The 22,671-nt window shown below is 48.5% G+C and overlaps 1 protein-coding gene across 3 annotated transcripts in view; it reads left to right on the top strand.

Moving 5' to 3' along the window:
* GALNT18 (polypeptide N-acetylgalactosaminyltransferase 18) overlaps positions 1 to 22,671 on the top strand; it is a 469,911-nt gene that overhangs the window by 235,875 nt on the left and 211,365 nt on the right. For all 3 annotated transcript variants that reach the window (XM_090032700.1, XM_090032701.1, XM_090032702.1), the window contains exon 3: positions 10,055 to 10,221. In XM_090032700.1, the coding sequence (XP_089888826.1) occupies positions 10,055 to 10,221 (167 nt within the window). The remainder of the gene's footprint in view (positions 1 to 10,054; positions 10,222 to 22,671) is intronic.

The raw sequence follows: 22,671 nt of genomic DNA, 5'->3' as shown, positions 1-22,671 counted from the left end.
GGGCTGAATCTCAACTGAAACTTCACACAGCCCTAACAAATAGGCCTTCTCTGTAGAGGAGGGGATTCACCTTTTCTGCATGCATGACCAAACAAGGGTGCAATTCTTCTAGGTGGCAAAATCCCCTCTTTTCAGAGGGTGGCAAGGCTTCAGTGAGATCAGTGAGGCTGAGGCATGACAGGGCAAGTAGTTTGCCCCTAACACATCTCACCTGGTTCTAAATGGCCAAGCAGCACATGACAAAAAAAGGCTTGGAGGTGAAGGGCCCCCCTGTCTCGGATGCTCCTGGGCATAACGGTGAGTTTCACAAAGGATAACAAAAACACAAAACCATTCAGCCTAATTGTCAGAAGAGTGAAATAGTCATTACTGAGACAGCTAAATTGTGTTCAAAACAGCTGGAATTTTATTGAAGTTCACTTGCTATTTTTTGCCCACTCACTCAGCATGGGGAGCTTCTTCTGCAGCTTCTCTCCTTCAGTTTAGGATTTGATTACCCAGAATAATTTGCTGTCATCTGCAAACCTGAAGATTTCACTGTGCACCTCCATTTCCAGATCATTGATGAAAATACTGAACAAAATTGGGTCCAGCACAGGTCTGTGCAAGACTTCACTTTTGACCTCCCCCTATCCTGATAAGTGATTGTTTAGCCCTACCCTTTGCTTCCTGTCTTTTAACCAACTCTCAGTCCATGAAAGAACCTTCTCTCCAATCCTGTGGCAACTCAGTTTTTTTTAAAAGCCTTTGGTAAAGGATCTTATTGAAAGCTTTTTTGAAAAGCTCTCTCCCTCAATGAATAGCTTTAACAGGAGGGAAGAGTAGTACCTATATCCCAGAATAGCTCACAGTTTGCTTGTTAGGGTAGACCCCTGAGAGAGTGAAGGCATCAGTGAGCCCAAGAGTCTCATCCTGGGTTAGTGCTTTACCCACTAATATGCATAAGAAGGATACCGCTACTGTTTCAAAGAAAGGGGTGTAAGGCCCAACCGTGTTTGTTTGCTTTGTTCTGTTCTGCTCTTGAGAGAAAGTTGCTCCAGGAGGTATTTAGGCACATGTCCCTATTGATTTAATAGATAGGGATTACGTTCCTCTGTGGAGAAGCAGAGCTTGTTGATGCACAAACAGCACCATACCTACAGGGGCATATAGTTCTGTGACTTAGCACTGTGCTGATTTGTGCTGTTTAGCAACACCTTAGTTTCCTTTTGCTTAGCTAGCATTCATAGAATCATAGAATCAATGAGTCGGAATGGACCTGGACTAGATGATCTGTCTGACCCCCGCCATGGGCAAGAAGGAGCACTGGGGGTGGCAGGGGTCATAAGACGCCAGCCAGGTGCCTAGCCAGTCTCTTCTTAAAGATTTCCAGGGAAGGTGAGAGCACCACCTCTCTGGGAAGCCTATTCCAGGCTCTGGCCACCCTTACAATGAAGTAGTTCTTCCTAATAGCTAACCTAACCCTATCCTCCCTCAGCTTGTGGCCATTGTTCCTGGTGACTCCAGGGGGGGCCGTGGTGAACAGACTTTCCCTGAGTCCCTGCTTGTGGCCCCTGATAAAGTTGTAGGCAGCCACAAGATCCCCCCTCAGTCTCCTCTTGCGGAGACTGAAGAGATTCGGTTCCCTCAGCCTCTCCTTATAGGGCTGGCCACAGAGGCCCCCAACGAGTGGCCCTCCTTTGGACCCTCTCCGGGTTCTGCACATCCCTTTTGAAGTGTGGCACCCAGAACTGGACACAGTACTCCAGCTGCGGCCTGACCAGTGCCGCATAGAGGGGGAGCAAGACCTCTCTGGACCGGTTAGCGATGCCCCTGCTGATGCATGACAGGGTGCGGTTGGCTCTGCCTATTGCTTCGTTGCATTGGTGACTTGTATACATCCTGGAGTCAATCATGACTCCAAGATCCCTCTCTGCCTCTGTCCTGCCAAGAGGGTCAGCCCCTAACCTATAACCATAATGCTGGTTCCCTCTCCCCAGTGCAGCACTCTGTACTTGTCCTTGTTGAACCGCATCCTGTTCACATCCGCCCACTTGTCTAACCTATCCAGGTCTGCCTGGATGTGGTCCCTGTCTGCCGGTGTATTCACTTTACCCCACAGCTTGGTGTCATCAGCAAACTTGAACAGGGTGCTCTCCCCACCCTCGTCCAGGTTGCTAATGAAGATTTTGAACAGGAAGAAGAATGCACTTTCTGTGGTTATCCTATAACCATAGAAAATCAGGGTTGGAAGGGACCTCAAGAGGTCATCTAGTCCAACTCCCTGCTCAACACCGGGCCATCCCCAACTAGATCACCCAGCCAAGCTTTGTCTAGCTGGGTCTTAAAAACTCTAAGGATGGAGCTTTTGCCACCTCTCTGGGTAATTTGTTCCAGTGTTTTACTACCCTCCTAGTAAGAAAGTTCTTCCTAATATCTAACCTAAACGTCCCTTGCTGCAATTTGGTCCTTGTTTTGTCATCTGCCACCACTGAGAATAGCCTAGCTCAATCCTCTTTCAAACCCCCGTCAGGTAGTTGAAGGCTGCTATTAACTCCCCTCTCAGTCTCTTCTTCTCTAGACTAAATACGCCCAGCTCCCTCAGTCTTTCCTTGTAAGTTATGACCCTCAACCCCCTCACCATTTTTGTTGCCCTCTCCAATTTTTCCACATCCTTTCTGTAGTGAGAGGCCCAAAACAGAACACAGTACTCCAGATGTGGCCTAACCAGTGCAGAATAGAGAGGAATTATCACTTCCCTTGGCCTACTGGCAACACACCTACCAATGCAACCCCATATGCCATTAGTTTTCTTGGCAACAAAGGCACACTGTTGGCTTATATTCAGCTTATTCTCCACCTTAAGTCTCAGGTCCTTTTCTACAGAGTACTGGTGCATGGGATTGTTCCGTCCTAAATGCAGGACTTTGCACTTTTCCTTGTTGAACTTGATGGGCGTGTCCACACATGCAAGCATGTGCACTTGTAGCAGCTCAAATAGAAGCAGTGCAAATTTAAGCTGGGGCTTTTTGCCTCAGCACACGTGCTCGGACATGTACTTTGTTGTGGAGTAAATTGTGCCATTTGGGGCAAATAACCCTGCCTGGCTCCTCCCAGATCTGCAGCCAGGGGGAGCTAGAGCCTGGGGTCAGCACCTGTGCTGCCCCCCAGCAGTATAAAAAGCTGCCCTGTTCTGACCCCATCCATATAAAAAGCTGCCTGGGCAAGCAGCTCAGGGCTACTCACTCTCAGGAGCTTCTGGGGCCCAGCTAATAGGTATCTGGGGACACTACCCCTTGTGCCAGCTGGACTGCTGCAGCAGCATCACAAATCCATTTTTTAAAATACCCCAAAATCCATGTGCTTCCACAGTTAAAACAAAAAACCACGCACACGCGTGCACATGCGCACGCAGAGACAGTGATCAGTTAAGTAATGCTTTATTGGTATATTTACAAGGTGAAAGCAATTTGGAAGCCTACCAGTGTCTCTATCATCATGAAAAAATAAATTCTAAATACCTATATGTATTGATGTGTGCTTTTCGTTTTCCTCACACCTGATGGGTTTGTGATGGGGGGGATGTGGTTTCTGCAGGAAGGGGGTGAGAAGTGGAAAGTGGGTGGGTGTCTATGGAGGGATGTGGGTTGGTCTGAAGGTAGGTGTGAGGCAATTGCTGGTGGGACTGTGGGTGTGAGGGACCTTGCTGGGGGCTGCTCAGGAGGGGTGGGTCTCCTGGCCCCACAGGGTGCAGCTGCCCCACACAGCACATGGAATCCTCCCATAGTGCCCCAGCTCCTTGCTAGGGTGCCACAGCCCCTATTCCCCACAGACCCCAGACCCCCTTCCCAGGGTCTCAGGCACCCTGGAGGCCCCCCCCCCCCGCCCAGGGTCCCAGCTCCCCCCTGGAGGGCCAGAGCCCCTATTTCCCATAGGACCTCAGCCCCCCGCCCATGGCCCATAACTAACCTTTCACAGCAGCAGCAGGGGGACCATGTGCTGAGCCCAGCCAGGTCCTGCCGGCCCTGGGGCTGCTCCTGTCACCCAGCTGGGCTACTTTCATGGTGACAGGACACAGCACGGCATGTGAGGACTGTGTGCAGGTCCTGGGGCCCCTTTACACCCTGGCTAGGCTGGGTCCATGGTGACAGGACCTGGCGCAGCACGCAGTCGCTGCGTGCCAGACCCAGATGGGCCCTGCCACACTTGGGGCCCCTGTGCTGCTTGGCCAGCCTGGGCCCAGGGTGGCAGGATCCAGTACAGTGCGTGGGGACTGTGCGCTGGGCCCAGCCACCCTCAGGGCCCCTGTGCCACCCAGCCGGGTCGGGCCCAGGGTGCCAGGACCTGGCACCACGCTGGGTCCTGCTGCCCTTGGCCCAGCCCAGCTGGGTGGCGCAGGGACCCCAAGGGCAGCAGGACCCAGCTGGTCAGGGATTGGGGGGTCTGGGGGCCTGGCGGGGGGAGGGGCCAGGCAGGAATTGAGAGGATGGGGGGCTGACAGGGGAAGGGAGGAGCTGGGCAGGGCAGGGATCGGGGGGCTGGGGGAGCGGGTGGGGATGGTGGCGGTCCCTCCCATCATCCCCTCCCCCCTCGTCCAGCCCCCTGACCTCTTACTCACCGGCCCTGGAGCCCTGGTGCTGAACATGCGGCCTGGCCGGATGCATGTTTGAGCACCAGGGTGAGGAGCCAACTATGGGGGCAAGAGGCACATGTGTACTCGTTTGGATGTGCCCCATGAGAGTTCTTTAGGCCCAGTACCCTCCAGCATATCTACTACTTCCCCAGTCTCCATGCTTGGTGTCAGCTGCAAACTTGCTGAGAGTTTACTCCATGCCATTTTCCAGGTCATTGATGAAGACATTGAACAAACTGGTCCCAGGACCAACCTCTGCAGCACTCCACTTGACACCAGCTGCCAACTAGACATCAAGCCATTGATTACTACTCTTTGAGCCTGATGCTCCAGCCAGTCTTCTATCCACGTTACAGTCCATTCAGTCACCCCATATTTCCTTAGCTTGTCTGCAAGAATCTTGTGGGAGGCCGTATTAAAACCCTTGCTAAAATCAAGGTATATCACATCCATACATCTCCCCGCATCCACAGAGTAAGTCACTTCATCACAGAAGCAATCAGGTTGGTCAGGCATGACTTGACCCTAGTGAATTCATGCTGACTGTTCCTAATCACCTTTTTCTCCTCCAAGTGCTTAGAAATGGATTCCTTGAGGATCTGCTCCATGATTTTTTCAGGGACTGAGGTGAGGTTAATTGGTCTGTAGTTCCCTGGATCTTCCTTTTCCCTTTCTTAAATATGGGCACTATTCCCTTTTCCAGTCATCTGGGACCTCTCCTGATAGCCATGCCTTTTCAAAGATGATGGCCAATGGCTCTGCAGTCTCATCAGCCAGCTCTCTCAGCACCTTTGGGTGCATCTCATCCAGCCCCAGCTTGGACTTGTATAAGTCCAGCCTTTCTAAAGAGTCCCTAACCTGTTCTTGTGCCACTGTTGGCTGCTCACCTCCTCCCCAAACTGTGCTGACCATTATATTCTTCTAGGCTAAGTACAGACTTTAAAAAAGCCTGAATCAGTTCAATCTTTGCAGTTTAGTTTAACCTGTGTAGATTGAATTGATAAAAAAGTAAATAGGCATTGACTTTTGATACTGGAAATGCAGCCACATGCCTGCAGTGGCTAAGGGCAGGGACCAGGGGGTGCTAGAGTGAGCCATCCTTTCTGCAGTGGCCAGAAGGCTGGAGGGCAGCTGAACTGAGGGGTGGGTAGCCAGGCCCCAGCAGCCTATGTATGATTTTTGGAGGGGTTTAAATTCCCACCCTGGCCTTCATGGTTTCCAGCATGGGTGTGCCTGGAGGGGGAGGGGGGAAGCAGCTCTTGCCAGGCTTTTCCAGGTGTGGGGGGTGAGTGTGGTCAGACTCCAGTCCCCACCTGGCACTGAAGAGTCAAGCAGGGGCATTGGCAACATGTAGGGGGGACTGGGGAGGCGCACCACTCAGCTTGGTGGTGCAGCTCCCCAGCCACTTGCCACCCCCTTCCTCCTCACTGACACTGCTGGCGGATTCTGCAGGCAGTCTCCAATTGCTGGTGCATCTGCTGCGGGTGGTCGCCAAGCACCAGGTGGTGCTCGCCACCCCCCTATTCCACCACCAACACCGCTGTGGCTGCCTGTGAGATCTTCCCCACTCACCGCCGCCACACCACTGACACCACTGCCGCTGCCTGTGGGCAGTTGCTGTGCCTCCCCAGCCCCGGGGGCACGTGGCATTCATGAGCAGGAGCATAGCCAGACCAGAGCCCTGAGCCTGTGGTGAAGTGGGGAAATCACAAAGAAGTGGGACTGGCAGGGACCTCCAGAAGACCTCTAGTGTCTAGTCCAGACCCTGTCTGAGCCCTGGCCAGACCCTACTGTACGAGCACGATATAAAGAGCAGTGTTTGCTCACAGCACTCATGACTGAGGACACCTGCTGGGGGGCTCTGTACTGCTGAGGGGGAAAAAAGCCACCAAAAGCTTCATGCGGCTTGTTTTCCCCCCCCCACAGCAGGGCCCAGCACTGCACCCGTTCAGCCCTGAGTCTTGAGGCAGTGCTGGGCACAAGAGAGCTGGGAGCAATCTGGGCACACAGCTCCCACGGCTTCAGCCTGAGACATGGCAGATGAGGAGGAAGAGGGACCCTTTCCTGCCTGCTGCAGCAGCTACACGACAGCCCAGCCCATCCTGGGCATGGGGAACAGGGAGTAATCTGGGCACACAAATCCTGCAGCCTCAGCCTGAGCTGGAGCTGGTTGGGAAGGGTCCTGCTCTTGTGGCCTTGCCTGGCCCTTCCAGGCCTACCCTCAGCAGTGCCTGTAGGCTGGCCTGGCTCAGCCATGCAGCCCCAGCCCCAGGCGAGGCAGGTGGATGGCGAGGCTAGGCTGAGCCATGGGGGAAGGGCCCTTCCAAGCCAGCTGCAGCTTGGGCTGGGGCTGCAGGAGCTGTGTGCCTGAATTTCCCCTGGCTCCCTATGCCCAGGCCAGGCTGGGTTGTCCTGGAGTTGCTGCCATGGGCAGGGCTCTCCCCTTCCTTATCATCAACCACCGCTGGGCCAGCGAGGATTCTGTGTGGTGCTGTCTTGGGGCACAGGGCTTCAGGGGTGCAGCGCTGGGCACAGCTTTGGGACAGAGGAAAACTGGCTGCAGGAAGCCCTTGATGGCTTTTCTCCCCAGCAGGTGTTTTTGGTTGTGGGCACTGTGAGCAAACCGTCCACTTTTTAGGTTGTGCTTGTATGGGAAGGTTTGGCTAGGGCTCAGGCAGGGTCTGGAATAGACATCTGGGGGTCCCTGCCAGCCCCAGTCTTCTGTGATTCCTCCCCCTTCTACCCCACTTCACCTCAGGCCCGGGGCTGGGGTCTGGCCATGCCACCGCTCTTCTGCTCAAGCAGCAAGTGGTGGGGAAGCTAGGCAGACCCTGGTTGGGGTCCCTCACTGATGGGAGATGGGAGGGAGAGGGGAATAATCCCCCTTTTCCCTTCAAGCAACCCATGTCTAGCTACCACCCCTGCTCCTGCCACTCGAATTGTGAGGATGGCACTCTAGAGCTTCAGAACTCTACAGATGCAACTTAGAAAGGCAGAGCAGCTGTCAATCATACAAAGCTAAGGCAGTTTAGTCAACTTATTCAGTAACTGATACTCCCACAAGCTATGATATTTCTTAGCTGAAGACTAAGTGGCACTAGAGGTGTGGAATTCTTTTAGACCTTTTGAAAATGTCAAAGAAAATCAAGAATACATTTCAGTCTGATCCATACAACTGAAAACCATATTCTAAGGGAAACCAACAGGTAAGGTATGAACAGAAGTAAGAGCCAGCTTTTGGGCTAGGTACAAACATTCAAAAAGCGCAAGGCGGAATCAGTCTAAGTTGGACAGTTTTCTGTAAGCAGTGTAGTTTAGATTGGTAACAAACAGAACAAACATTCGCCCTTTGGTGGGAGGGGCAAATTTTAGACCAGGTTCCGCCATTTTTAGATCCTCCTGTGTTTACCAAACTTCTGTTCAGTATGGGTATAGACCACTTTCCAATCACTTATACTGGTAAAAATGTAATGTCTATACCTGGCCTTGCAAAATAAGATTTGATCTCTTGCAAAATCATACTGTGGAAAGGATCAGTAAATCTAAATGCCACTGTAATTACTACTTTATTTTATTGAAGTAGCAGAATTGAAAGCAGTGGAGGCTCTGTGACTATCAGAGGGGGAACTGCTTTCTCCCTCAGGGGTGGGGGAACTACTTTTCAAAACTAAAATGAAAGTAACCCTTTTAAAACAGGAAGTATTTCTTAAATCTTTAAAAACACTTTTCATTTTTGCCCTAGGTAGGGCCTTGTCACGTGTTCACTTGCAACAGTTGCAAAGTGTTGGAATGTAGCGACCTATTAAAGTTAGTATATGCTAGCAGATGACCCTTGCTTTAAAATGAACAACTTTGCAATGCTTCAAAGTCACTTAACAGGTGCTTATACTGCTTGAACATGCATCAATTTGTTTTTAAACTGCATTTAATAAGTGTTAAGTTGAATGTATGACACTCCCTCAGACAATTCCTCCTTGTGGCTTTGGGGAAGAAAGTACCAAAATACCCCCAAAGAGATTTCTTGCATATGACTTCTAGTTTGATTTAGAATCAAGAAGATTAAATTATTTTGGATTCCTATCTGAACATCTGCACCTTTTTAGGTTCTCGCACCCTTAGAATAAGAACTTTTTAGAAATTTGAAAAACCTGAAGATATATAAGACAAAGGTTAATATATTCATTTAAATCCCAGCATGTGAGGAGTTATCTAGAATAAACGGGGAGAAAAATTGGGCTTGCTACTTTTCCTGTATTATTCTCCAGTTTAAATGCAAAACCCTGAGAACACCAGTAATTCTCTTGACATTTAGTATTAAAATTTGTGGACTTTTTCATTTGTATTTTAACTGTGGGAAGTAGGGAAGTTTGGACCACTGTATATAGCTAGAGATGGAAAAAAAGAAGTCTTGGAGGAACTATATTTAATTAGTTTCAGTTCATAAACTCATAGAATTGCTTGAAAATCTTCAACAAAGTTGTTCTTATTGTCAGCTGCTTGCTCTAAATTTGAGGAAGACATTTCATTCTTATATAAAACAAAGAGATTGTATATTAGCTTAAATGAAAAATAAACTCATCACAACTGTGTAGCCACTCTAGAATAAATCAAAAATGTTAAAAGTACACTATGAATTTGTTATGAGGCATTATGATACTTTGCTACTAACTTGTTGTGTGACCTTCAGGGTCAATTCTCCTCTCTGAGCCTCTTTTTCTGCCTGTCCTTTGCTTGCTTTATCTCTTGTAAGTTTTCTGAGGCTGAGACTGTCTTTTACTGTTTTTTTTAATAGTGACTACAAGCATGGGATGCTGAGTTTAGTGTGGGTCTAAGTGTTAACATATTATCCATAATAATTAGAACCTAGGTGAACTAAGAGCACGTATTTAAACATATTGGTCTGCTCCTGTATACCTTGTCCAGAAAGACCATGTGGAAGTGCATTCAAACCTTAAGCAAACTCATTTTAAAATGAATTGTAGCCTTGTACAGAAAAGCAAGTTTACTCTAGGGCAGTGGTCCACATCCTTTGCTGGCCCGTGAACAAGAGCATTGAACAAATAATACATAAATGCTGCTACTGCAGTCATCATCTTACATACTTGGTTGTCCCTGTTAGCATTAATTCTTAAATTCTTGTGGTTGCAAGCAATATTAGAGGGTCTCATGGGTAACACATGCCCTGGAAACCTAGGTTGGGGACCGCTGCATTAAGGCTTTAACTACTCTATTTGTGTTCAGAAAGTCATTCAGCAACAGTGCTAGGTTAGACAGGCTATTTTCTCAGTATTGCCTATAGTTGGACCCGAGAGGATGAGAAAACAGGGTGATCCCTAGCTAATTCCCATCATTGCTCTCATTGGCATGAAATTTCCTGAAACTGACAAAGTAGACAAAGCTGTGATAATCTAAGGCACTTACAACAATTTACTTTTTTTTTAGGTGCAAAAACCTCACAATTCCTGACAGCCTTCCTGAGGTCAGCATTGTTTTCATATTTGTTAATGAAGCCTTGTCAGTGATTCTGCGCTCCATTCATTCTGCTATTGATCGGACTCCTCCCCACCTGCTCAAAGAAATTATTTTAGTTGATGACAACAGTAATAATGGTAAGGACTGTTTGTAGTGCACCCTTTTTCATACATGCTAGCTTATGTTTAAGAAGTAAGGCATTTCTCTTCATACATTTTGGATCAGAGGTGCCCCAATAAGATTTCAAATCATGTATTTGGGAGATACTGTAGTACTTTTCTGTATCTTCTTTTGTAATTCCTTAGCATTAGTCTAGGACAGCAGCCCACAACCTTTGCTGGCCCATAGACATGTTTATCTTCAGGACTAGGTACAGACATTCAAAAAGCCTGAGGTAGAATCAATCTAAGTTATGTGGTTTTCTGTAGACAGGTAGCAAACCAGAACGCACATCCAGTGTGCTTCTCTGGATGGGGGTGGCAAATCTTAGACCAGATTCCACCATTTTTAAACCAGTCTGTGTGTGCTGAACTTCTGTTCTGTTATGGGTATAGACCAGTAAAAGTGTAATGTCTGTGCCTGGCCCAGATGTACACAAGAAGGTCAAGTTGAGAACAGAGACAGAATGGAACATTAGTCTCTGCTTTTAATCACATTAGTTAAAACAATGGAGTTGGGAAATTTGGGAAGGGTTTTGGTTTTTTTTAATGTTTCTTACTACTCTGCTCTGCTGTCAGGCATGCCTACCTTCTCCTGCTTCCTTCTTATTCCTTATGCACTTCCAGTTTCAGCTGTATTCTCACTCACCCTCTATTCTGTATAAGGCCTCTCTTTTTCTTCTTCCTCTTCTGTTCTTGGCTGCTCTATCACAACTTGCTAATTTGTTTCTTTTCCCCCTTCTGACTGCCAATCTAAACCTTATTGTTTGTTGCTCACCTGGTTTATGTCTCCACATGGACATTTCTCCCTGCTGGTTGAGGAACAGGGCCTGTTAGTTTCTGCTGAGCTCAGTGCTTTGCTTAGATGATTTTCACTGGGACCACGCTGGGCATCACTTACAAGTTTTACCTGCTGGCACCATCACAAATGAAATTTTAAATTATCTTCGCGTGGGACACTGAGCATCCTGAAAGCTTTGGCTCTGCTGGGAGTTACTATTGAACTCATAAAATAAAAGTACAATCAAAATGTGTTCTGCTGAAGAGAAATGCTGAACAAAGAGCTTTTCCTCTATCTCTACCCTCCTTACAAGTGTTACATGATTAGGTTGCTCCATGCAAGGACATACTTCTGGTCATCACTGTGCCTCTTGTCTTCATAAAACAAAGAATTAGTGCAGTGATTTTCAACCAAGGGCACTGTGGCACCCTGAGGTGCCTTGAGATCCTTTCTCAAGTGCCATGGGGCATCACACAATGTTAGTACATTAGGTGTGCAAACATGATTCACAAGATAAACCCAGAGATTTCAGATAAGTATCAGTAATGTTAAAAACATTCTTACCTGTTGTGATCTTTATGAGTTCTTTGCAATGGAAGAATTGATCTATTATTTTTTTGTAGTTAAAAAATGAGTAAAAACTAGAGCTGGCATTTTCCAAGGGGTCTGCTGAGTCTATTGAGGGGAACTTTGACTCTGTTGAGGTTGAGAGCCACTGACTTAGTGGAGTTCAAAGCAGATAAACTTCCCTCCTCAGATTGTAAGTCTCTTACCCCTCTTCTTTTTGTAAAGGAAAAAACTCAAATTGTAGTTCTGGAAAATATGCATGCAATGCAGCAGTTTGATTTAGGCTCTTTGTACTTCAGGTGTACAAGGATATGTGTGAATCTAATTCCAATCCCAGTGAATTATACTGCACTTGGTCAACTGAGCCTAACCAAGCTTTCTTAAAACCCCTACTCATGGAACAGTATGGGCAAGATGGCATGCAGGATTTATGTGGTGGTGTTCTTGATTTATAGCACAGTACAGGAGTGCAATGGAGTAGTAGAAATTCACATGTTAAAAAATAACAAAATGTGAGAGAACTAAATACATTTTGAAAAAAGTTGAATGATCCAGAAAATTCTTGTGAACTAGGGCTGGATCTTTCACTGTCATTATTATGGGTTGCTAGATATTTTCTATCACATGACTGTGGAGGCATTCTCATTCCCCTGTAATAATATTTTCTTTCTATCATTCTTTTCTTTTGAGGAGTCAAATGGAGGTAAAAAAAAAAAAAAAAGAAAAAAGGTCAAGGGTATAGTTTGTCACTAGACCTGAAATCTGAAATATCTCTATGTGAAAGATTCAGGGACAAATTTCTATATTCTTAATAATGTGATGTCAAAAAGTACTTGGGAGTGTTGCTGATAGTGCTGTTTGGTAGTAGTTCTGTGGGATCAGAGGTCTGGATTTAGGGGTGTATCCAGGGTGTGGGTGAAGGGGTACAGCCAAACCCCCCTTCGTTGAGTGGTACATGCACAGTGAGTTCACCAGCTTGTCAGTGTGGCTGCCGCCACAGACTCAGTTGGCACAACTCTAGAGCCAGATGGTGAATGTCACTGCTGATGCTCATCCCTCCTTTTCCCCTGCTGCTAAATTTGGTAATGAGCAAGGGGATGAGGGGGGCAAATAGCAATGATGTCCACCATTGGTTTTGGAGGGTGTCAACGGAGCACAGGCAGCCACTCGACAAGCTGATGAGCCGAGGGATCTGATTGTGCATGAACTGCACAACCAAAGTGTGGTGTAGCTGCACTTGTGTACCTTCCCCTGGATCTGCCCATGTCTGATTTTCAAAAGAACACCTGGCGAATCTCAGGTGTATCATGGAAGAAGTTAAGGATTTGGGACTAAGAGTGAAATGGGGAACTTAAGGTGTGATCCTGATCATACTGATGGGCAAAGCTATTCAGTATGGTAGCAAAGTCATGGTACCCTAGCTTGGAGAAGCAAAGGCTCAAGGGTGACTTGGTGGCAGCCTATAAGTATATAAACAGTGTGCATCAGGAACTGGGAGATGGTCTGTTCACCAGGGCACACCAAGGGAAGACAAGGTCTAATCATCACAAACTGCTGGAAGACCGTTTTAGAGTGGACACGATGAAAAACTTCTATACTATCCAAGTCTCCAGAGTCTGGAATAGATTACACCGCATACAGAAAACCACATAACTTGGATTGATTCTACCTCAGGTTTTTTGAATGTCTGTACCTAATCCTGAAATCAAACATGTCTATGGGCCAGCAAAGGTAGCCTATTTACCCTGTCTTGTATTTACACTGATCATGCACTTTTTATACTTGCATGTTTGGTAGTTTGTAAGCAAACCTGCAGACAGAGATTATGTTTCTTTAATGCGTATTGGTGATGCCCCAAGCAACAAAATTTTCACTCTCATTCTGATTCTCAGAGCATTCCCAAACTTTGGAGATGATGGGATTTTTGGAAGCTCTACCATGTAAGTTTGCTCAGTGCTGGTCATCATATGGCCATTCAGTGCATATCAGGAATAGTTTTGGTGTACTCTACCATTGTCACCATCAGTGAAATATAGGACTTTTTTTTCCAGCCTGATGACAATGAACTGAAGACAGTAAAGTATGTCCAACTATTTGTCAGGCTTGCATAACCTTCATGAGGTTTAGCAGAGCCAGCATCAGACTCCAGAGGCTCCAGGCAGAGGTTAGAGATGTAGATTCCTTTCTTTCTACATCCACACACAGGACTCAGGCTCATGGGGCCCTTGGCAATTGCCTCACGTAGCAATATAAGTTATAATTTAGAAACACTCCCTATTTTAAAAGAATTGGGAATTGGGAGATGGTCCCTCAGTTAGGTGCTCTCTGTTAGTTAGAGACACAAGGGACCGCAAAGGTTTGTCTGCTGCTCTGCAGTAAAAGGTTGTTTTTCAGTTCTTCTCATCCATGCATGGCAGGTTTATTGAACCCAATGATCATTACACTTTGGTTGTGTGCCCCAAAACCCAGCTTTATCTGTGGGTCCTGCCAATGTGCGCCTAGCAGACTCAAGGGAGCCGATGTCCCTCCTATACGTTGCCTGAGAGGACTTTGCAGAAAACGTTACAGCCCAAGAAAGAAGAAACTTATTAAGGCAAAGGGATTGCCTGATTTTGCCCATCCTGTAAAATATCTGGGTTCCTGGCCACACACAGAAGCATGGAGATTAGGAGAGGATATAAGTAAGTCTGTGGCATGGTGTAAAGTATAAACATCTTCCTTATACAGAGCCCCATGGGCTCTTGGAAGATTTCCAAGCTATGCAGTTTTTTGTAAGTGCTGTCCCATTACCAGAATTTCTTGCCTGCAGCATCAGGCCATATTGTCCAGCATCTGTTCCTGTTATGTGAATAAGGAAGTTTATTTTACAAAGGTTCTACATTATTAGTTTAAATGCTATAACATTCATTTTAAATATATATATTTTATAGTATCTTAATCTTATGTTTAGCTAAAGCTGTCCTGGATAAACTTCACTCTTTTTTTGTGTTTGTATCTATGGTGTTCATTTGACTGAACATTGCTGTCAGTAAGGTGTAAGTCATTTGCTCTGGATTTCCTTGCAAAGTTCCCTGAGGGGGGAAAGCCTGCTTTCACAGTCAGAAGCTTTTCCTTGAGGAGAGGCACCAGACATGCTTTATTCTGACTATGGACTTGCCCATTTGGACAGACCTCTCCAAATTCTAGTAAACAATACCTGCTTATGTTCAAGACTTCTGGGAAATGTCAGGTCTCCAGAACTGAATGTCAGAGCTTTCACTGATGAAGCAGCTGTAGTTTTGCAGAAACCAGGGCTGGAGACATCACAGCAATGGAAGTGACATTTGAATAAAATAGAGAGACCACAGAGAGTGTACAGGCTCTCTACAGAGAGTGTAAATAAATTACCGGGGTTTTTTGAGTCTTCTCTGCTGTTTGGATTCATCTAAATAAAGGATTGAAATCAGTACAGTTTGCACTATTGAGGATTTGCCTCCTAGGATATTCTTTAGGATTATGATGTTAAAAGTAACATTAATTCTGCCCTTTCTTTTTATTCTGGGCCAAATCCTGGCTGTATTAAGTCAAAGGTAAAACTCTCATTGATTTCATTATACCAGCTGAAGTTGGCCTTTTAATGACTATCAGGAAAGCAACCTTGTTAACTGTAAAAAAGTAACAGAGGAATTGTATCATTTTTTACTCCATTAGGATAATTTCAGAAGCACTATGTAAGATTATTCCAACATATTTATGCATTCATTCAACTTCTGTACATTCATCTTGAGCAACATAAGCTACAGTATTTTATTTCATGCACTTCAGGGTATGTCAAGCAAATTATCTATGACTTTTACTAAACCTCAGTGTAGTTTTTCAAGTTCCCAATTATGTTTCAGAAGACCTCAATTAATCTCTTTGTGAAGCCTTTTTTAAACAAATTTTTGAAGTTAGCAAACTGTGAAAATGCCACAGACTGCCATTTAAAAGCAGAAAATAGATTTAGCAGATCCCCAAACTCTGATCCTTTGGTTTAATAAAATAGTTTGCATTGTTTATGTAAGCATTTCATGTGTCAACTTTTCCTAGTGGAATTCTTAATATGCATAGTATTGAAACATGAAAAGTTTCATCCGTTGTGCTGTCAGGTAAATCTTTGTTAAAATTTTACTTTAATTAAACTCACCAAAAGGCAACATAGCCATCGTTTAAAGGGAAAAAAAAGAGAATGTAAGTCGAGAACCAGCTAAGCCTTGATGATTATAGAAATTGTACCAGTTTTGATCTCTGTTGGCAAATATACAGAGCAGTGATTTTCAACCCAGGTGCCTCTTTAAGGGTGTCATGGGGTCCAGCCCCTGTGTGAGGAGGAAACTGCTCTTCTCCCATGTATCAGGGGACCTCTACCCCCTGTTACTTATGGTGAAATTACATCCTACACTTAGACCATACTAAATCTAAGGAATGTTAAGTGATGTTAAAGTTAGAACAGATGGTGCGCAGTTGCACATTAAATGTTAATACTATTTCTTGCCTACACAGCTCTGACTTGCCACCAGAGATCTGGCAAGCAGAGGTGTGGCTAGGAGCTAGCTCTATCTCTATTCCTTTTACGGTTGGATGAGGGCTGGGAGCAATGCATCCTGGGATGCTGGAAAACTGAAAATTGCTTATTTTATCTCTAGAGCGTGCTGAATTTTCCCTGACACGTGCTAGGTAGCCTGGCCCAAAACTAACTCTTATCAGAAGTGGAGTAACTTTGAGAAGCTCAGTGTTCCATATTACACTTTGAGCTGTTCAAATGTTGATCAGTGTTAGTGCAAGCTTGAATTTGGACCAGTCACACCTTAAGACTAAAAATCTTCTCTGACACCTATCTGCACAGCTGTGATGTGCCACTAGAGCAGGAGCAGGCACTTATTTTGGGTGGAGGGCCACTTAACAAGGTTTGGTGAGCTTTCAAGGGCCACATGGGTAGCACTGTCCCTTAACAGTTGACCCATCCCCTGGTCGCCATCTTGGGACCGGAAGTCACAGCCCCAATCCCTGACCTTTGTCCCTGGAAGTTCCTCCTCTTGCCCCCCCAGAAATACTCATAGTTTCATAGTTTCTAGGGTCGGAAGGGACCTGAGCAGATCATCTAGTCCGACCCCCTGCCATGGCAGGAAAGAATACTGAGGTCAAATGACCCCAGCAAGATGTTCATCTAACCTCCTCTTAAACACCCCCAGGGTAGGAGCCAGCACCACTTCTCTTGGAAGTTAGTTCCAGACCCTAGCTGCCCTGACCATGAAGTAGCACCTCCTGATATCTAACCTAAACCTACCCTCTGCCAGCTTGTGACCGTTATTCCTGGTCACTCCTGGCGGTGCTCGGGGGAACAGTGCCCCCCCCAATGCCTGCTGATCCCCCCCTGACTAGTTTGTAACAGGCCACAAGATCCCCCCTCAGCCTTCTCTTTTGGAGGCTGAACAGGTTCAGGTCCCGTAGCCTCTCCTCATAGGGCCTGCCCTGTTGTCCCCTGATCATACGAGTGGTCCTCCTCTGGACCCTCTCCATGCTGTCCACATCCCTCTTGAAGTGTGGCACCCAGAACTGGACGCAGTACTCCAACTGCGGCCTGACCAGTGCCGCATAGAGGGGGAGGATCACCTCTTTGGACCTGCTCGAGATGCATCTGTGGATGCATGCCAAGGTGCGGTTGGCCTTCCTAACTGCCTCCCCACACTGCCGGCCCATGTTCATCTTGGAGTCAATGATGACCCTGTCACAGGAGCACCAAGGTGTCCTGTGCCTTGGAAGCAAAAGGAACTGAGCTGCCAATCAACCGGGCAGCTCAGGTGCTGGTTGCCAGGGCAACCAGGCGGGTCAGGTGGCCAGAAGGGGGCAGGGCCGGGCCTTTATAAACAGCCCAGGCCGGAGCCTTACAAGCAGTTCCCTTCTGGCAGCCGCAGGAGCAGGAGCTCTGCGGCTGAGCTGAGCGGCCTGAATTGGTAGTGGCAGCATTGTGGTACTGACTGGCTGCGATGATGCCGGGGAGGAGAGCACCTTGATGAGAGGTATGGTTGGAGGCCCTGGTGGGGGGGCTCAGTGCTTGTTATGAGCAGGAGGCTCTGTGTTTTATGTTGAAACCAGGTGGCTGGCGTCTTGGTTATAGTTACTCCGGAGGACCGGGTGAGGCTGTAGGGGAGCGAGGAGGCCTCACGGGAGCTCCCCAGTGCGTTGGGGGTTCCCGGTGCCCATTAGGGGCACAGTGCCACAGCAGGCACAGCAAAGGAGTGCCAGGAGGGCGCTCGCTGAGTGGGGGTTGTAGCCCCAGCCGTGAGAGGCGCGGCACAGGCCCTAGAGTGGGGCGGCGGGCGCAAGAGGTGTGGCACAGGCCCCAGAGTGGGGCAGGCTCTGATTGATAAAGACCCAGTAGGGTCGGGGAGGCCAGGTAAGGCTCCGGCCGCCTGAGCCCAACCCGGTAGTCTTGGCAAAGACCCAGTAGGGTTGGGGAGGCCAGGTAAGGCTCCGGCCACCTGAGCCCAACCCGGGATTCTTGGCAAAGACCCAAGAAAGGGTCAAGGGGGCCAGGCACAGCTACAGCCACCTGAGCCCCAAGAGTGGGAAATGCGAAGCGCGAGAGGTGTGGTATAGGTCCCAGAGTGGGCGGCAGGCGCGGCGGCATTGAGCCAGGCCTGAGGGGTGCCGGTAACGGGGCGGCGGCGACGAGCCAGGCCCAGGGGTGCCGGTAGGAGCCAGACAGTGGAGAGACAGGGCCGGGGCGCCGGTAACAGGCCGGTGGGTAGGAGCCCGGCCCAGGGGGCGCCAGGCGGGCGACGAGCCCAGGGTGCCAGGGAGAGAGCACCTGAAGGGCAGGGGACTGTACAACGTCCCACGGAACAGCTGCGAGGCTTGGGGCGTGCTAAAGGGGAGGTTTGGAGGCACACATACCCGTTAAGGGAGGGGCGCACAGAGGTGCCCCATTTGGAGTAGGGGCAAGAACACACATACCGTTCACTAGGGGAACAAAGACAGCCTCCCATTTAACCTATTAAACAGCAAAGTTGTGGCGGGCGAGGATTTGAGGGGGCCTAGTTCACCCTAACGTGACGGTAGGGGGCGCTAGGGAGTTCACGGCCGCTTCTAGGCCCCACTCCCTCACAGACCCCAAGATCCTTTGCCGCCTCCATGCTGACAAGAGGGGAGTTCCCTAACCTGTAGGTATGGTGCCGGTTGTTCCTCCCCAGGTGCATCACCTTGCATTTGTCTGTGTTGAAACCCATTCTGTTCTCATCCGCCCACCCTTGTAACCTGTCTAGGTCTGACTGTAGCCTGTTGCATCCTTCCAGTGTGCCCACATCCCCCCACATCTTAGTGTCATCAGCAAATTTGAACAGGGTGCTTTTTACCCCCTTGTCCAAATCACTGATGAAGATGTTGTTCAGTGCGGGCCCGAGGACCGAGCCCTGCGGAACCCCACTGCCCACGTCCTTCCAGGTTGAGAAGGACCCATCTACTATCACCCTCTGGGTGTGGCCCACCAGCCAGTTGGTGACACATTTGACTGTGTGGGTGTCTACACCACAGCCCCCCAGTTTCTTAATGAGAACGGGGTGAGAGACAGTGTCGAAAGCATTCCGGAAGTCCAGGAAGACTATATCCACTGCTACCCCTGCATCTAATGATCTGGTGATCTGACCGTAAGAGGCCACCAGATTGGTCTGACAGGACCTGCCACTGATGAACCCGTGTTGGTTGCCCCTAAGCATGCAGTCCCCTGCTGGCCCCTCCTGGATGTGTGCCAGCATAATTTTCTCAAACAGCTTGCCTAGGATCGAGGTAAGACTAACGGGCCTATAGTTTCCCGGGTCCTCCTACCTGCCTTTTTTGAAGATGAGGACCACGTTGGCCCTCTTCCAGTCCTCCGGTACCTCACCAGAGCACCATGAGTGCTCGTAAAGCCATGCCAGGGGACTTGCAATGACCTCAGCCAGTTCCTTTAGAACTCTAGGGTGGAGATCATCCGGACTGGCTGACTTGAATACATCCAACCCCTCCAGAAGCTCCCTAACTAAATCCTTGCTAACCTGTGGCCCAGGTGTGCCTCCCCCGGGGCCTGGGGGGGGGGCCCAGTAGGGACGTGGCTGTTCTGGTCCCTACTCCTTTTGTAAGGGGAGGGGTTGCCATCTTAGAACCAGAAAAAAGCCACATCATACCCTAAAGGTTAAACATCTACTATAACATATTGTAATTTTATTACAAAAAATATTTTTGTCATAATTTGTGCTTGCATAGTGTATAGAGAGGTGACTGCATAATAACTCAAAGATAAATTCTTACTCTTGTATATTGGGTGGAGGTGTGTGGTTCAGTATATGACTGTGTATGGTGGGGTGCAGGGGTGTGGTGTTTGTGAGGGGATGTGGCTATGTGTGTTGGGGACAATAGGGTATTTTGGGGTTGTGTATATGTGGAGGGTTGTGGGTGTGTGGTATTTGTGTAGAGTGAGGGGGTGTGGGGACCACCCTCCCACACGCTACCCCCATGGTGCAGTAGCAGGCAGGGGTGCACAGGGTGCTCATGCCTGGCACAGGTGCCTGGTGGAGCACAGTTATGGCCAGCTCTACACATCACAGTGAGGAATGCAGCCCCTCATGCTGCCTTCCCTGCCCCCTGCTGTGAGACCTGTGCTGGGACCTGTGTAGCAGGGGGTGGGGAAGGCAGCTGGCTCCAGCACATGGGGCTTCTCTCCCATGCTGCACAAGTGCAAGGTCTGCGCATGTGTGGTGGGGAGCACTGGCAATAGAGACTTCCTGGTATGGGCTGAGCTGCTTGTTGAGATTTGCAGTACTGGCCAGAGCCGTGCACTGCTGGGTATGAGTGCCCCCCCTTGCTGCTGCCACCATTGTCTGCCATGGCTGTGGACCATGGAGGGAATTGGAGAGGGGGTCCCCACACCTCTCCCACCCTCCCCCACTCCCACAAGCTGCCCACCCAAGCTCTGTTCTGCCACCAACTCCCTGGGTGTGGACTCCACATTGCCACCAGCCCCAGCCCCACTCTGTGCTCCCACACAGCTGCAGCTCTGCCCCCACCCCCACTACTTCCTTACCTAGTGTCCAGAGTAAGCAAGATACCAGGAAAGTCTAGCAGGTTCCCAATGGCTGCAGGAGCAGCCCTTTCCTGAAGCTGCCTTCTGGCCAGGTCGGGCACTTCTGGCCAGAAAGGTAGGAGTGAGGTGCAATAGGGTACGCTGGGGGCACGTGCATATGTGGGCACCTTGTTCTGACCCTCATGGGTACAAGGGCTCAGTGGGGTACACTCCGTTAGTGGATGCTGTAGGCCAGGTGGAAGTGCCTGGAGGACTGAATCCAGCCTGTGGGCCATATTGTGCTTGCCCCTGCATTAGAGGGATATGGGGCTGGTGAGCCAAAACAAGCTTCTGTGCCTGATGTAGGTGGGGGTATATGAGAATTAGGTTTGGTGGGAAGCAGGAACATGGAGCTGGGAGCTGGAGAGTTAATGGTATAGGAGAAAAGAAATGGGGTTGGGGAAATGGAGGAAGACAGCCACTGCAGAATAAAATAAGAAGTAAAAACAGGGGAAAAAAAAAAAAAAAAGAAATACAGATGAAGTAAATTAAAGGATGTTTTAATAAATTGGGATTGGAGTGTGGGGGGTGCTGGTTATGCTTTCCAGGGTGGCTGAGACGTGGGAGCAGTGAGGGAGGGGCAAGCTTTTGGGGGAGTTGCTGATGCTTCTGCCCCAGGGAAGGAAGCCCCAGCTCATAGGCGTGTGACCTAGCCCCCCTTGTCTGTGCCCCCAACCTCCCTAGACCACACTCCTAAACCCATCCATGCCCTGCCACCTGACTAGCTGACATGCTCTATGAGCTGTTTACACAGGGTTGCACTCCTGGGCTTGGGAAGGTCACACCCCTGGGGTCAGGTGGGGAAGTTGGATTGGTGCCAGAACCACCAGGGTAGTAGAGTTCAGAAGATGGGAAGTTTATCCACACAGAACAGGGAGATGGGGGTGGGACACTGTATCCTGGGGTGCTGGAGGACTTCAACTTGGGTGGCTTATTGTGGGAAGTGGCCACACACTTATTGAACACAAGCTGGGTAACACAGATCAGAGATAATCCTGCCCTGGAGTGGCATAACTCTAAGCCACCTAACGTGTTTAAACTAGATTAATAAATTCATAGATTGTAAGGCCAGAAGGGACCTCAGAAGATCACTGGGTCCAAGCCCCCTGCACTAAGCAGGTGACCCTAGCAAGGTAACTGCCTAGTCTCCTCTTGAAGATTTCCAGGGTACCACCTCTGGAGGGAGCTTATTCCACAGTCTGGACACCCTGACTGTGAAGAATTTTTTCCTAATGTTAAGCATTATTGATCTTCCAGGAGTTTGTGGACATTACTTCTGGTTTTCACCTCGGGTGCCCTCATGAACAGTTGCTAAGGGCTCACCAAGCCCTTGATGTACTCCCCTAGTGTAGCAGTAAGCTACCAGATCCCCTCTCAGCCTTCTTTTCCTCAGGCTGAAGAGTCTCAGATCCCTCAGCCTTTCCTTGTAATGGCTTGGCTTTTAAGACTCGGATCATATGGGTGGCTCTTCTTTGGACTCTCTCAAGCTTGTCCAAATCCTGTTAAAGTGTGGTGCCAAGAACTGTACTCCAGCAACAGTCTCACCAGTGCTAAGTAGAGCAGAAGAATCGCCTCCTTGGTTTTGCTGGAGATGCATCGGTTGATACATTCCAGAATATTATTTGCTCTGCTGGCTACAGTGTTGCACTGCTGGTTTATAGTCATACTGTGATCTATTATTACCCCCTAGTTATAAACTAGTTTCAGGTGTTAGTGTGTGGAGAGTCCTGGGGTTAGGAGTTCTGGGAGCTGTCTAAAATTAATGTGTAACAAAGACCTCAGAAGGCACTTAGCACAGGTTAATGAGCTTGAACCTGTGGATGCTTTAAGTTCATGGTCTAAGTGTAACATGTAACTTCACCCTTAGAGTGGGGCAACACTGCTCAGCTGCAGTTTGTAGGCAACAGGGTTAGTGGACTGCAAGCTGTTCACTACAGGCAGCAGAGATACAAGCCTGATAATCACA

Source organism: Crocodylus siamensis, chromosome 2 (genome assembly GCF_052110815.1).
Source record: "Crocodylus siamensis isolate JL-2025a chromosome 2, ASM5211081v1, whole genome shotgun sequence".
NCBI classification, from domain to species: domain Eukaryota; kingdom Metazoa; phylum Chordata; order Crocodylia; family Crocodylidae; genus Crocodylus; species Crocodylus siamensis.
The sequence above is the reverse complement of the archived record's forward strand: the minus strand, read 5'-3'. Positions and strand labels throughout refer to the sequence as shown.